The sequence below is a fragment of the Pezoporus flaviventris genome, unplaced genomic scaffold (assembly GCF_033815535.1).
Source record: "Pezoporus flaviventris isolate CSIRO_AGI_PZ_B2104156 unplaced genomic scaffold, CSIRO_AGI_Pfla_v1 ptg000129l, whole genome shotgun sequence".
Taxonomy (NCBI): domain Eukaryota; kingdom Metazoa; phylum Chordata; class Aves; order Psittaciformes; family Psittacidae; genus Pezoporus; species Pezoporus flaviventris.
In genome coordinates this window covers 724,360-739,652 of record NW_026892677.1, presented here as the reverse complement: position 1 = coordinate 739,652, position 15,293 = coordinate 724,360, and the positions used below count along the sequence as shown (strand labels likewise).

Genomic DNA, 15,293 nt, shown 5'->3' with positions numbered 1-15,293 from the left:
GGTTGCAGGTACCAGGGCTATGGCCAGACAAGTGCAGTAAATCCATTATTCAGCAGCCACTGGTACTCCAGCCCTGCTGTTGCACTGGCTCTCCTCCTGTGTGGATGTGCCTCTGCACTGGAGAGCAGTGCTCCGCAGCACTCCTTTTGTATTTCTGCTGCCCAACATGATCTTACCTACAAAGCAAGACAGTCAAGCAGGCTCAGCCTCCTGCCCTGGGGCAGCTCAGGCCCTTCAGATTCCTGTTTTGTCAACATGCTTCCATCTCACCCACTGCTTGTGCTGAACCCGCTCAGCATTCCCCCGTGAATCACTGCACTGCTCTCCTTTTGTCCTTTGCCATTGTGCTGCCTCCTTCCCTCAAAGCCTTCCAGCTCCCATAGCAGCCATGCCGAGGACCCACCAAATCCAGTCTGTGGCGCTGCCAAGCCCTCAGCTCTCCCCAGAGCACCATCGAGCTTCTGCACTGAGCGAGGTGCGGGATGTGGTGTGACATCAATAACGAACCAATTCCATAGATCCCTGCAAGCGTGCGAGCCAGCGTGGGACAGTGCCAGACCCCCACACGGCACGTGCCCCACCGGGTGCACATTAGCAAAGGCAAGGCCACATTTTGCTCCCTGTGTCTGTAATTCTTTCTGGCAGAAATGAGCTATAACACTTGAAACTGGGCACAGAAGGGCCAATGAATACAGAGCAACTGGAATAATGTTACCGTGTTTACTTAGATCCCGCTGGGAAAAGAAGCTGGAGCAGCACATCAAAGAGCACACAGCAGTGGTGAAAGCATGGGGGGCAGGAGTTAAAAGGAGCTTCCCAAGCGGAAATGAAGAAAGCAAAACAAGATGGTGAGGCAGTGAGTATCTGCTCTTTGGAGGCAGGACAGCGGCCGCAGGGCTCTGTGCTGATGGACGTTGTTGGCTTGACATTTCCTTAACCTCACAAAAATCCCTGGTACCAAATACTTTAAACCATTAAGAATTAAACCGCGTATTTTTGCTGCTGCCAGAAGTGCGTCTGTGGTGTGCCTGTACCCACGGGCACTGTGCGAACACATGTGAACACCTGCAGCACTCGAGTCTTTCAAAAGCAAAGCCGAGATTCTAAGGTAGAAGACAAAACCCAAGGAAAACATAAGGGGTGGCCAAGGATTGTTACAGCACTCAGTGGATGAGGGTGTTGATATTAACCACGGGGTACCCAAGGCAGTCAGTGCAAGTGGTTAATACAGCGATGAGCTGAAATTCACAGTTACCCATTTACAGTTGGGAAGCTCACTCTCAAATCTGCACCTTGAGCCGTCAGTCAGTATCCTGGCTGGGAACAGAGAACCAGAGCTGTCCTCCCAGCTGTAGCTGTATAATTTATCTGCTTATTGCAACATTAGTCAGAATTCTATTGTCCGGACTGAAGCTGCGTGGCCAGTGCGAGTGAAGTCACTTCTCTGTCAGTAACGTGAGTCAGTGCTTTGCCTCTTCTTTGTTGGCTGCCCCATCCCCTGTCCCTTCTGCTTCCTGGGCCGCTCCCTCTGTGGAACACTCCCAGCTGATGATTTCGCCACATTCAAACAAGCAAACTGCCCTAGAAATACACTTCCTGTGGGCAGAGCAAGTACAAATCATGGAATCACAGTGGTGTGGGCTGAGGGGATCTTAGGGATCACCCAGCTCCAACCCCTGCCACGGGCAGGGACCCCTTCCACTAGAGCAGCTTGCTCCAAGCCCCTGTGTCCAGCCTGGCCTTGAACACTGCCAGGGATGGGGCAGCCACAGCTTCTCTGGGCACCCTGTGCCAGCGCCTCAGCACCCTCACAGGGAAGAGCTTCTGCCTTATATCTAATGCCATGGCACATGGTGTACCTATTGTGCATTCCAATCAAGCAAGGAATCCCTTTCATTAGCGCGTAGGGGTAGTGTTGGTGGTACTAAACGTGACAAAGCCTCTACCCAGTAAAGAATTGCATCGTGGTAATAAACAAACCCTTTCTATAGTGCTCCCAGGCTTTACGTGCTCCGAAGAGGAGCAGCAGTCCATCAGAGCCTGTTCCATTGCAGCTCCTTCTCAGGCAGCAATGAGAACCTGAGCCTGCCTGGGCTCACCCAGCTCAGAACCTTTCACTGGCACGTGGGCTTCCAGGTCCCGGGGAGTCCTGGCACTCCCTGAGCAGAAACGGTGGGAACGCACACACGGCCGCGGCTGTGTGAGCTGGTGACACGGAGTCCTGGGTTCCAGAGCCTCAGGTTTGCAGGGTCTGCACCACTGCACAGCCCGTGCGCTTGTGGGGAGAAGAATCTCTGATATTATTGCCGTTATTTTATGTTCTGGTTTCCATTTGGCCTCCCAGCCAAAGCGCTCCCATGCACCGAAGGCAGAGCCTCCCTGCTGTACCCGACAGGGCAAACTCGCCACACGCAGGGCACCGTCTGTCCCCACGCCAGGGCACGGTGACACTGTTCTAAACTTACCCCGGCGTCGCACACAGCGAGTTCCTCAAGGGAGCTGTCAGAGCCACCTATGCCATCAGCACCGTGGCATGAGGGAGTGCACTCCGCAGGGCCCCAGTGCCCCACACCGGGGCCTCCTGGCACAGGGAGCATCCCCCTGCTCTCATGGGTGGCACAGGGCTGCGGTTTGGTTCCTTTCCTGTCCCCATGAACAACCTGCCCTTTGGGTTCGTACCCCTGAGTCCTGGCGCTGCTCAGCAGGGCCCCTTCCTTGGCGGCTGCCCCCAGGGGCTCAGCCACTGGCAGCTGCAGTGCCAAGTACACCTGCACAGGCTGCTGTGCACTCGAGGGAGCCAGAGCAGAGGAGCTGCTAATGGCCTGTTAATGTGTTCAGAGGGGTCCTTACCCCGAAAAGCAGCAGTCACTGGGTGGCAGTTGGGGATTTGAGTCCATTCACCATAGCGGAGGGATTTCTGCCCAAAAAGCATCCGTCACTGGGTGGCAGTTGGGGATTTGAGTCCATTCACCATAGCGGAGGGATTTCCAGCCCTTGAAGGTGACCATTTGTACCCCGGAGCACTCATAACCCACTGCATGGTGAAAGAAATGATGCTTTAAAATCTCTGGTTGCATTTCCATAAAGCAGCATATTGTCATGAGGGCTGACAAGAGCTTTACAGTTTCCATCAAGTTTGCTACAATTTTGGGAAACTTCTGAGTGAATGAACATGACTCTAAATGTGGTAAAAAGTACATTACACACCAATATGGAGCTGAGAGTATTCACAGATATATTTAGTACTGATAAGTTTAGTAATACATGTACTGAGTGTTTACTGCTTTCAAAATCTGTTGAGCTTTAATGCTTCCAGCTCTTTCATCATCAGTAGCTTCTGTATTCCCACAAACCAACCTGTGCAACATCAGACATATGCACTGATTTCTGCTCTTTGTTATACACACTTACATGTCCATCCTCTGGGTTTTGCTTTGCTTAAATCCAAGGTTGAAGATCCACAAACCAAGCCAGCAAACCCAACAGGAGGAGCTACTCCCTGGGAGTCGTCTCCCAGCCTTCCCAGGAGATTATCCTGACTCACCAAGGGCAAATTCCAAAGAGTTTCCCCAGTCACACGTTCTGTTCTGATTGCCTGGAATTGTGAAAGCCAGTGGTTCCTCTCCTCTCACTCAGTCTTCCCTTGACCTTGACAATGTTAAAGCACACTGACATTCCATGTGCTCTAATCAGTAGTGAGGTTTGTCCCTGCAGCAGATGTGTGGTAGGTGTGGTACAGTCTCCTCAGCCTCTCTGCACGTTCTTCTCAAGCTCGCTTCTACAGGAGACACAAATCCTGTGAAAACAAGATGCCGAAGTCACCCCCAAGGTTTGGAGCACCCATTTGTAACTGTGCTGATATGAGGAACTGTACTCTGAGCTAGCTCATCTCATGAGTAACACAGCTCCAGCCTTGCACCGGATGTCCCAGTCCAAGCCATGTCAGATAGCCTGGATTTCATCATGAGTGCTGTGTTCAGTGTTGAATCATAACTGGCTTTAGAGCTACTCTTCAGGTGCAACAGGAGCTGAACCCCTGCTTAGTGACCTTCGGTACTGCAGGGTCCCGGGAAGGGGTCCCTGTGCTGAGCTTCACCAGTACCAGAGCTCTTCCTCCCTCCCTAATGCTGTGTTCTCCCTCTGTCCCCACTCTCTCTGTTGTCCCCTGCCATGGTTGGGCTGTGTCTGGCCCAAGGTATGCTCAGCACCATTGGATTTAATGGGTGCTGCAACGATGGAAACTGCCTTAGTCACTGTAGAATGGATTCAGAGGCAGATTTTCTGTATCACCATGTTGTGGAGGATGCTTCAAAAAATCCCTTTCCTTTCGATAACCAGCACAGAATTCCCTGTCCTTGGTGACCCTGGAACTCTCTATGCCTGAGTGCTGTTCTCAGCATGTTTGCAAGGGTCTGCAGCAAGTCAAGGCTGCCTCAGGGCTACAGCTTGTCCTGTCCTCCAGATGCTGCAACATTGGAAAGATTCCATAATAAATAATACCTAAGTGTGAAGGATTTCTGTTCTTATTTTGCTGTTTAGAGCAACAGAGAAAATAACACATTGTGCTCTTCATCTGAGTTTATTGGCCTTTTTTGGGCAAGCCTGTGCTTGAAACCTTCATAAGGCTTCAACGCTTCATGTCTGCGTTTCCGTCCTTTGTGTGCAGTGGGAATTCAGCTTCATCTGACAGCAAAGATACTTTATTAATTCTGTACCAATCCAGTGTACTTGAGCTTGTTCAGCCCCCAGGTAACAACAGGATCCTTCTGTGATCAGTGAAAACCACAGAACCCCAGCCTGGTTTGTGCTGGAAGGGACCTCAAAGCTCCTCCAGCTCCAACCCCTGCCACAGGCAGGGACCCCTTCGATAGAGCAGCTTGCTCCAAGCCCCTGTGTCCAACCTGGCCTTGAACACTGCCAGGGATGGGGCAGCCACAGCTTCTCTGGGCACCCTGTGCCAGCGCCTCAGCACCCTCACAGGGAAGAGCTTCTGCCTAAGAGCTCAGCTCAGTCTCCCCTCAGGCAGGTTAAAGCCATTCCCCTTGGCCTGTCCCTACAGACCCTTGTCCCAAGCCCCTCTCCAGCTTTCCTGCAGCCCCTTTAGGCGCTGGAGCTGTTTTAAGGTCACGTTATCTGATGAGCTCGTTATCAAAGTGAAGCGGATGAGATCTACCAAAAAGTCACCTTTCAGACACCAGGAACTGAGAGGTGCTCCCTGAGAATTCTCCCTCTGCATAGCCCCTGAGGGACACAGGGCCAGCACTTGCTGCACTGTGCACATGACCAGCAAAGGCAAGGTTAAAGGAAGAACTTTCTCTCCCTTCTTTCTCTCTCAGAGTTACATTGAAGAGGATTTGGCCGTTGTTTCACATGGGTTTGGTCTTCACAGCGCTGAAGTAAAAGTGGAAACGGCCTGCAAGGGCTGCACAGCTCTCGCTGCCCCATCCCTGGCAGTGTTCAAGGCCAGGTTGGACACAGGAGCTTGGAGCAAGCTGCTCTGGTGGAAGGGGTCCCTGTCTGTGGGAGCAGGGGTTGGGGCTGGAGGCGCTCTGAGGTCCGGCCGGGTGCATGGGGTCCTCCCGGTCCCGGTGCACGGCCCCCGCTACCGGCACCCGCACCCCCAACCCGCGCCGCGCTCCGGTCTACGTGACGAGGCCAGAGAAGGGGCGTGGCCTGTTTGCTCCGCCCCCTCTGACCCCGCCCACCCTCCGGGCCCGTTCATGCTTGCCGCGCGCCGCCAGGGGGCGCACTGCCGCCACGCTTTAGCCCCGCCCCTCCCGCACACGCGCTCGCTGCCCCGCCCTGCGGCGCGGGGGCGGTGCCCTGACGTCACGCACGCACGGCGGCGGGGCCCTCCGTGAGGTCATCGCGCGGCGCGGCCCCGGCGGACCCCGCGGCGGGGGGGGAGCGGCGGCATGGCCGAGGTGCCGCGGGCGGGAGCGAGCGTGCCGGTGGTGGTGGAGCAGGTGGTGAACGACACCCTGGTGGTGACGCTGAGCCTCGGCGAGCGCCGCTTCACCGGCGTCCTCATCGACTGCGGCAAGAAGTACGCGCCGGGAGCGGGGGGCGGCGGGAGCGCGGCGGCACCGGGGCGGACCGGAGCGGAGCGGGGTCCCGTGCCTCGCCCTTTGTGCGCCCGGCCGGGAACAAAGCGCCCCGGGCTGAGCGGGGCCGGTGCGGCTGCCGGGGCTGTCCCGCTGCCGGCGGGGCCGGGGCGCTGCGAGCCTGGAGCCCGGCGTGGCCGCTGGGCCGGCAGGGACCGGGTGACCGTGTCCGTGCCCCCGCGGCCGCCCCGTCCCCTCTCTGCGGGCCCCCGCCAACCTTGTGCCGCGGCCGCCCAGCGCCCTTGGGAGGAGGCTGCGGCCCGGCCAGCGCTGGCCCCGCCGACTCCGGCGCCCTGAGCGGCCCCGCGGGTCCGTCCCGGGGTCCCTGCGGCCTGGTCACCGCGCTGGGGCTGGCACTGCCCGCCAGGTCACTGCGCCGGTGCCGTGGCCGCAGTTCCCGGGGGTCTTGGGGGGGTCTCTTGGCCCCGCTTCCCGTCCTGCAGCAACTGCAGTAGCCCCGGGCCGGTGCCATGGCCGGTGCCGAGGTCCCCCGGCAGGGCCCGTCCTTCAGAAGGACGGGGAGCACCCACACGTGAACGCTTCATCTCAGAACGCCCCGACCTCTAACGCACCTCGCTGGTAGGTGCAGCCGCCCCAGGACTGACACCGGACCGGGGGCTCCGCGCTTGCCCGCGCTGGGGCTCAGAGCTCGGTTCCTGTCTGCTCGGGGGCCGCACTGCCTGGTCGGTGCTGATGGGGGTCCCTCCGACGTGGCTCTGTGCTTCCCTTCAGCAGCAGCGCGAAGCAAGGCTTCCCAGCCTCATTTACAGGGCTTGTTTAGCTTCACGTGCCTCCCCTGAAAACTGGAGCCAGGTCCTCAGCAACGCTCAGGCAGCGAGCTCCGTTAGAGCCTCTAAACCCGGCCTGGCGTCCAGTTCCAGCCAACGCGGCGGCACGAGGCATCTCCTCGGCCGGTTCCAACTGCTTCTGCCTTCCAACATTCCGGTTGTCTTCCTCCCTGCTGCCAGCGCGCACTTCTCATACCTGATCTTTTTCCTCTCTAACCTTTCTCCATGATTTCTTTTTCCTTCTTTCTTCCCCCTGCGAATCCCAGGAATGACCCAATGGGTATTTCCTCCCAGGCTTTAAGATGCTTCTGGAGCCCTGGATTACTGGTCTCTGCTGGGACAGGAGATGGCCCATGGCTGCCATGTCGGGACAGTGGGATTGTCTGAGGTTTGGTTCTTGTTCTGCTGTCATCCCATCAACCAGGGGACCTGCAGCTCAGCTGGAGGCTGCCTGGACCCACAGTGGGGATGCTGCAGCAGCATCCTGCCCACAGACATGTAGTGGGTCAGGGTGGGCAGAACGAGGAGGTGTTGATGTGGTTTGGCTCAGGGGCAGGAGAGCTGCCCCATCGCCTCCCTCCTGCCCCAGTAACTGTGGTCTGTACTGGTCAGATTCGTCTGTGGCAGAGGTGAGCCCCAAGGTCACGCAGCATCACGATTGATGCTGCTCCCTCTTGTCACCTTAACGGCAGCTGACACCTTTGGGTGGTGTTCCACAGCCCATCGGTGCAGCAGCACTGCACAGGGACAGGAGAGCAGCCTCGACTCAGGTTGTCACCATGGAATGGGCTCCTCAGGGCTGTGTTTTAATCCTCTCCTCGACACATCCCGCTCTTCAGAGCCCCAGGAAGGGGACAGCTCTGCTTCCACGAGCCTCTTGCAGCACTGGGGGAGCCTCTCGCCTCTCTGGGTGTTCTGCAGACCAACTGCTGGGGCCACATCCCTCCCATGAGCCTGCGACGTGGTGGCCAAGACCTGGCTGCAGAGCTGTGGCCTCTGCTTGTGGCTGTCAACAGGTAGCGTTGTGTGTGAGGTGAGGTCTGGCTGCTGGGAGCATAGTGAGTCTGGGTGAGCATGAGGAGCAGGCTGAAAGCTACCTTCTCCCCTTCTGCAGCCCTGCATTTGGAATGTGGAGGGAAGAAGGAATCTCATCCCATGAACAGCAGGACGCAGGAGTCTGTCTGCTTGTGGTTGTTGTGTAAAGGTCGAGCTGTGTCCCAAAGGCAGTAGGAATTTGTCAGCTTGGTGCTGAACCTTGAAGGCCCCCAAACTAGTTCAGAACAGAGGTTTGGCAGAGACGTTTTCCCTACTCCTCCCTGTTGTCCTGCTGATAGAGCTGTGACCCTCGATGGCCTGTGCCCTATGTGGAGGTTGCCATGTGCTCTGCCTGTACCTGCCAGGCAGCAGTCAATGCCACGTGGTAGTGCTGTCCCACTGGAGAGCTGGGGCTGTGTGGGACTGACAGGAGAGGAGCAACCAGAGCGTGTTGTTTTACCAGAGGGGAGAACCCTTAAAGAAAGGGCAGTGGGGGCCTGTATGGTGTCTCTCTGTCTTTATTCTGTGTTTTAAGCTGGTTTTACCATTAATGCAGGCTCAGGGCAGAGTGGCTGAAAGCTGCCTGGTGGGAGAGGACTTGGGGTATTGGTTGGCTGTACATGAGCTGCTTGTGCCCTGACAGCCAGGTAACCACCAGCATCCTGGCCTGTATCAGCACCAGTGCAGCAGCAGGGCCAGGGCAGGGATTGTGCCCCTGCACTGGCACTGGTGAGGCTGCACCTCAAATCCTGTGTTCAGTTCTGGGCCCCTCACTGCAAGAGAGGCATTGAGGTGCTGGAGCAGGGCCAGGGAAGGGCTGGTGCAGGGCCTGGAGCCCAGGTGTGATGGGGAAGGGCTGAGGGACCTGGGGGGTTCAGTGTGGAGAGGAGAAGGCTCAGGGGGGACGTGATGGCTCCCTACAAGTGCCTGACAGGAGGATGGAGCCAGGAGGGGCTGGGCTCTGCTCCCAAGGAACAAGGGATGGGACAAGAGGAAAGGGCCTCAAGCTGCACCAGGGCAGGTTTAGATGGAGCTGAGGAACAATTCCTGCCCCAGAGGGTGCTCAGGCATTGGAACAGGCTGCCCAGGGCAGGGCTGCAGTCACCGAACCTGCAAGTGTTCACACAGCGTGGAGATGAGGCTCCAGTGCCATGGGTTGGGGGTGGCCTGAGCAGTGCTGGGGTAAGGGTTGGACTGGAGGAACTTGGAGGGCTTTTCCAGCTTGGGTGATGCTGTGATTCTATAGCCCTGCTCCTGCTGCCTGCAGCCCTCTCCTGTTCCTCCAGAGCTGCACAGCACTCCTGCTCACCAGGAGATTTAAATGCATTTTGACCACAGTTACAGCGTTTTTGGTAACAAGATGTGGCAGTTTTGTTGCAACTTAAATTAGCTATTTTTAGCTATTTTTTATACGAGTACAAATCCAAGGATGGTTTCTTCTGCTCTAGACAGAGCTTAGGCTCAGGTAACTTTGTCCATTTGGCTATGGCTGTCCCAGAAAGGGGTGTACAAGGAGGATGAAATCTCATCCCACAGTATTTCCTGCTCCTCATCGTATCTGTACATGCAGCAGTGCCTCTGATCCGCCAGCTCAAGCACCTTCATCTTAGCTAGATGGGTTTAGATCTACACAATCAATAGTGACAGTAAGTGGAAGAAACACGTGAACTGCATCCAGATGTGTGCAGAAACATCTGGGGGGTGTAGGGAGGCTGGTGAAGCCGATGTGCTGCTCCTGGAGGTGGTGTGGAGCTGGTGCTTCTCCCTGTGCTGCTCCTGGAGGTGGTGGGTGTCAGCTGAAGTGTCTCATGCTCCGCAGGGGGTGGGAAGGCTCCAGAGCTCAATCCTTTTACCGGGAGCTGTGCCCGCAGGGGGGGGCAGCTGCTGCTCAGGAGGGTTTTAGTGCTGCATCCCCACCAGGAGCAGGTAGTGAGGAGGCGCAGAGGAACCAAAAGCAGCCGTGGGTGATGGTGCTTGTTCACAGGGTGCTGTGAGTGCTGCAGGGACAAGAGGAGAGGTATCTGTTGGTGACTTCCCTGGAGCTGTTCTTCCCCCTGCGCCTGAGAACAGGGCCAGGGTGCACCCGGGCTGGTGGGGAGGCAGGACAGAGGGCAGAACTCCTCTTACCTCTGTGCAGAAGTGGCTTGGTAGGTAGGCAGGCAGGCTCGAAATGGAATGATTGCTCAGCAGAACTGCTTTCCTAGCCTTTGGAGGCCCTTCCAGTAGGAAGGGAAAGATCTAGAGACTCCCTGGCAGCAAGTGTCCATCGCCCATGTGCACCCATCAACATCCCAGCACAGCAGGTAACCCGTGGCCATGTGTGGTGTGCTGGGGCACCCGTGTGGCACCTGGCACAGGTTTCTGGTGTGCTGGCTGGAGCAGGAGCTGCAGGGGTGTAGCTTACCCTGCCTGCCCTGGCTGTGCCTGTAGGAGCGCCCAGTTCAGGCAGCGTGGCTGCAGTGGTTCTGGGTGCTGCTGGGGTCCTGAGGCAGCGAGGAGGGAGCTGTGAGCTCCTGCTGTGGGGGTCGCAAGCCACAGAGGGCAGGATTTGGCTGCATGGTCAGCACACCCGGCTGCATGTCCCACCATCCCAGCACCCTGTGCCATGGCAATCTCCTGATGGATGCTGCGGTGGGATGCAGGATGTAGGGCTGGGCCACCAGTGTGAGCAGTCCTGCTGCTCCAACGTGATGAGCAGGATTTGTGGAGATCCTTGTCCCTGCGTAGCCATGGTCCTCCAGGACAGAGCCACTGCCTGCTCCTGAGGAAGCTGCTGCTGCCGAAAATGAATCCTGGTGTGGCCAAATCCATAAAGTGACCAGAATTCATATCCAGAGCTTCGGAAATGACACCACTTTCAGTTGTTTTATGAATGATGCTGACATCTCTGGCTGTACAAACTGTGCTTGCTTCATTGATTGTCATTTGAAAGACACCTACACTCTCGGTTGTCTCTGTTTAAAAAACCCTCTTGGAACAAAGGAGTTTTGTTCCAAATGCTGTGGTTTCAGCAGTTTAATCCTCTCCACTCAAACTTGGAGCTTCCCAGTTCAACTGACCTGGCACCTGAGCAGCAGGTCCTGCGCTCTTGCTCTCTGAGTGATGGCACAGGGCTTTGCAGAGCGCAGGTAACTGTGCTGGGTCTTATTTCAGAGAAGGGCCATGACTTGGTACCAGCATCAAGCTCATTGCTGCTTGCTTGGTTTGTGACATCTATTTTTAAACTTGGTGGGTGTCTTCATGGAGATCAGGTGAGAGAGATGCAGTCTGTGTTCAACTGAGAAAAGGAGGGTGAAGCTGGTGATCAGAGCCACAGTTAGTGGGATCCATGATCCCCATTCTCCTGTGATCTGCTTAAAAAGCCCTGCTCTGTTTTGTGTCTGGTCTCGCATGCATGCTGCTGGGGTGGAGGCACTTCCTTGCTTGTGCCTGGCCAGGTTGGACACGGGCTTGGAGCCAGCTGCTCTAGTGGAAGGGGTCCCTGCCTGTGGCAGGGGTTGGAGCTGGAGGAGCTTTAAGGTCCCTTCCAACACAAACCTCAGGCTGGGATGCTGTGGTTTTTAGGGTCCTTCCCACCAGAAAGCAGCGCAGCCTGAGGCAGAGCTGGGCACTGGGTGTTGGTGTGGAGGCAGGAGGCTCCTCTCCATCCTCTTCCTCTCCATCAGCAAACCTGCAGCAGTGACTTGTGCCCCTCTTGCTGAGGGGATGTGTGAGTGAGGGGAAGCCTTCAGCACCCTTCTGCTTAAATGGCTGCCAGAGTCCTCTCTGCAACAGCCCCAAGAAACCCCTCCCTTGCTGGAGGAAAGGCCCTTCCTAAGGGTTGGAAAGAAAACGATGGCCTGTGAGGAGGGCAATGGGAATGAAGTATCCGAAATGGAAACGCGTGTTCGGTCCGTGCCTGTTCTCCATCTCTGTGGCTTCTTGGTGGCTCACCCGTACAGTGGTTTTTGTTACTAAAAATGCTGAGACACCTCCCTGGCCGTGTGCTCTGTGCAGAGCTCTCTGGGCAGCCAAGCGCTGCTGTCCTGAGTCAGTGTTTCAGGGCAAATATTTGTCCAAGTGCTGTGTGAGCACAGTGTCTCTGGTGTCGGGCCAAGGGCGTAAATTCTGGTGCAGCACCCCAGAGACACGAGTCACAGCTGTGAGTTTCAAAGGGTTTGCTCTCGGCAATGTCTGTGCAAGGCACTGTACCCAGGCCTGGCCAGGCTCTGATGAGCCTTGGTGTTGAATAGTAGCACCTCATCCTTAGTCCTGCTGTTCTGAGGCAGCAGCGTGTATCCCTTATGTTAACAAATGAGGTGCTGTGTGGTGAGGCCAGGGCAGAGCAGCAGCGCTGTGGACTGCTGAGCCTGTGGCTCCAAAGTGCAGGTTACCCACCCGAGCTGAGATGTTCAGGTTTCAAATGAGAAGCTGGAAAATCTGGGAAGGCAGTTTCATAGCTCCCAGAAGGTTTGCATGATCAGCATCACAGCGCTCCTCCTGCTTCACCAGCCCGCTGACAAAGTAGACTTCTTAGAGCAGAACTTTGTGCAGGGTGCTCATGGAAGCAGAGATTTTGATCTCCACACTTCGGGCTGGAGAGTAGAACCCTTTCCTCAATTTGAAATGCTGTGACTTTATCAGTGGCAGAATCTGCTGCCTTGTCTTAGAAGTGAAGGGAAATAGCAGGGACAGGCCAAGGGGAGCGGCTTTAACCTGCCCGAGGGGAGACTGAGATGAGCTCTTAGGCAGAAGCTCTTCCCTGGGAGGGTGCTGAGGCGCTGGCACAGGGTGCCCAGAGAAGCTGTGGCTGCCCCATCCCTGGCAGTGCTCAAGGCCAGGCTGGACACAGGGGCTTGGAGCAAGCTGCTCCAGTGGAAGGGGTTCCTGCCCGTGGCAGGGGTTGGAGCTGGAGGAGCTTTAAGGTCCCTTCCAACCCCGTCCAGGCTGGGGTTCTATGAAGTGTGTGTTCTCAGTATGCTGCAGCTGTGGGAGGGTTATTGGTTGGTTTGACAGCAGCATTTTTGCTGTGTGCAGTGTTCCCAGAGAAGCACCTTTCAAACATCTGACTCCGTGTCTCTTTCCCTCCCTGTCCTTCTCACCCATTCCAGGTCTGGCTTGTTCTGCCTCCCATCCTCTTTCCCCAAGCCCGAGGACCCTCCTGCGGACGCCTGTGCTAACGGGGTCGCTGCTGGAGCCGCGGTGCCGGGGGTGCCGGAGCCGCTGCCCGCTGCAGAGAAGCCGCCCCCAGGAGCCGGTGATGAACAAGTGCCGCCGCTGCTGCCCCCCCCCAGCCTCCCGCCGTACCCCCCGTACTTCGAGGGCGCCCCGTTCCCGCGGCCGCTGTGGCTGCGGCACACGTACCACCAGTGGGTCCCGCAGCCGCCGCCGCGCACCATCAAGAGGACGAGGCGGCGGCTGTCGCGGAACAGGGACCCGGGCAGGCTCATCATGAGCACCATCAGGCTGCGGCCGCGGCAGGTCCTGTGCGAGAAGTGCAAGAACACCTTGAACCCGGAGGATGCCAGCGCCAGCAGGCAGACCGTCAAAACCAGGAGGAAGCTGAGCATCCAGGACAAGGAGCAGAAGAAGCACGGCGACGCCGACTACATGGAGAAAAGGAACAAAAGGGAGAAGAGAGAGGATGACAAGTTCTCTGGGGAGCTAGTGCATCGAACACCCGTCATCAAAATATCCTACAGCACTCCACAGGGGAAGGGCGAGGTTGTCAAAATCCCTTCCCGGGTGCACGGCTCAGTGAAACCCTTTTGTGCAGAGCGGACGGTGCAGAACGGAGGGGAGGACCAAGAGGAGACCAGGGACTCCGAACGGTGTCGAGAAACCAAGTGTTTCCTGGACAAGTCAGCAGGCAGCCAGCTTGCTTCCATTCCAAAGCTGAAGCTCACACGGCCAGTGCATTCCAGCGCGGATGTCCCACCCCCAAAGATCCGGCTCAAGCCCCATCGCATCAATGACGGTCAGAGTGTTTCAATCTACAAGGCAGAGCTTATTGATGAAATCAATGTCCTTCAGAACAGCGGGGAGTCCAACCCCGGCGCCTTCTACAATGACGAGTCCACAGACAGAAGTTTAGCTGAGGTGTCTTCAGGGAGTTCAGGTGAAGATGAGGACTTTAAAAGGTTTCCCCAAGGTAAAGATGGACACGATAACTTGGCTTTCCTTATGAATTATCGTAAAAGAAAAGCAGACTCTTCTAGCTTATCAGTGTGTAGTAATGACAGTCTGGATGAGTCCAAGTCTTCCAGTTCAGAGGTAACATCGCCGGAGATGTGTGACTTTCTGCCTGGGGATGATGCATCCGTCTCCTCATCTTCAAAAGATGAACGTAAAATTGTGCCGCCGCTGACGGTCCGGCTGCACACCCAGAGCGTGTCCAGGTGCGTCACAGAGGACGGAAGAACTGTTTCAGTGGGGGATATAGTTTGGGGTAAGATTCATGGGTTTCCGTGGTGGCCAGCGCGTGTTCTTGACATAAACCTCAGCCAGAAGGAGAACGGGGAGCCCTCGTGGCGAGAAGCTAAAGTGTCCTGGTTTGGTTCTCCAACGACTTCGTTCTTGTCTGTCTCAAAACTCTCTCCTTTCTCGGAGTTTTTCAAACTGAGGTTTAACCGCAAGAAGAAAGGGATGTATCGGAAAGCTATCACAGAGGCTGCCAAGGCAGTGGAGCATCTGACTCCAGAAATCAGAGATCTCTTAACACAGTTTGAGACATAACTTTGCCTCCAGTATCAGGTGAGTGCTTCGGAGCTAATGCTCCCCATGGAAAACCTCCTTGTGTGTTTTAATCTACATTGCACTGTTTGTTTGCATTCACTTTTCCATAAATCCTGAGGTTGGCAGTTATTAAATGTCTGGCTGTTGGTTGGTGCTGGTGATTGCAGAGGGGGTAAGAAGCTTTAGTTCAAAACCTGTGGGGGGACCGTGGGAGTTGGAACCCAGAGGGTGCACAAAGAAGTGGACACGCGAGGAAGCAAGCATCAAAGAGCTAATAGAGCCGTAGTGATGTATCAGTGCCATTTACAGGTGGATGTGGCAAGTATTGAGGGTGTTTTGTATGGGTCAGAACTAATCATGTGTGCCTGGAGGGCAAAGAGCTGCCGGACTTTAAATTTCTGGGAAATAGCTTTTGGTTCAAAGAACTAAAGCTCTTCCTGGAGCTGAGATGATATTTATCATCTTTAGGTACTGGTGCCCAGCAATTACCCATAGCAGTTGAGGCCCTTGGAGGCCCTTTGCTCCACTGCAGTTTCTCTGAGCCTCCAATATGACCGTATGTAGTGAAGGGACAAGAGGTAATGGGTTTAAACTGAAACAGGGGAAGTTCAGGCTGGATCTAAGGCACAAGTTCTTCCCTGTAAGGGTGCTG

At 56.0% G+C, this 15,293-nt stretch overlaps 3 protein-coding genes across 7 annotated transcripts in view; 2 read left to right on the top strand and 1 right to left on the bottom strand.

The window, feature by feature from the left end:
* LRRC27 (leucine rich repeat containing 27) overlaps window positions 1-940 on the top strand; it is a 30,787-nt gene extending 29,847 nt beyond the window's left edge. Inside the window, exon 10 of the mRNA XM_061478599.1 lies at window positions 729-940. The gene's annotated coding sequence lies outside the window, so the exon portion shown is untranslated. The remainder of the gene's footprint in view (window positions 1-728) is intronic.
* The window catches only part of BNIP3 (BCL2 interacting protein 3), a 235,040-nt gene extending 221,660 nt beyond the window's left edge, over window positions 1-13,380 (bottom strand). Inside the window, exon 1 of one of the 2 annotated variants that reach the window (XM_061478689.1) lies at window positions 13,371-13,380. The gene's annotated coding sequence lies outside the window, so the exon portion shown is untranslated. Of the gene's footprint in view, window positions 1-6,355; window positions 6,360-13,370 lie in introns of those variants that run through there. The other variant, XM_061478690.1, reaches the window with a different exon arrangement.
* The window catches only part of PWWP2B (PWWP domain containing 2B), a 31,980-nt gene continuing 22,583 nt past the window's right edge, over window positions 5,897-15,293 (top strand). For 3 of the 4 annotated variants that reach the window (XM_061478686.1, XM_061478684.1, XM_061478687.1), the window contains exons 1-2: window positions 5,897-6,046; window positions 13,018-14,659. In XM_061478686.1, the coding sequence (XP_061334670.1) occupies window positions 5,916-6,046; window positions 13,018-14,641 (1,755 nt within the window). In that variant the 5' untranslated portion in view covers window positions 5,897-5,915 and the 3' untranslated portion in view covers window positions 14,642-14,659. Of the gene's footprint in view, window positions 6,047-13,017; window positions 14,660-15,109; window positions 15,236-15,293 lie in introns of those variants that run through there. The other variant, XM_061478685.1, reaches the window with a different exon arrangement.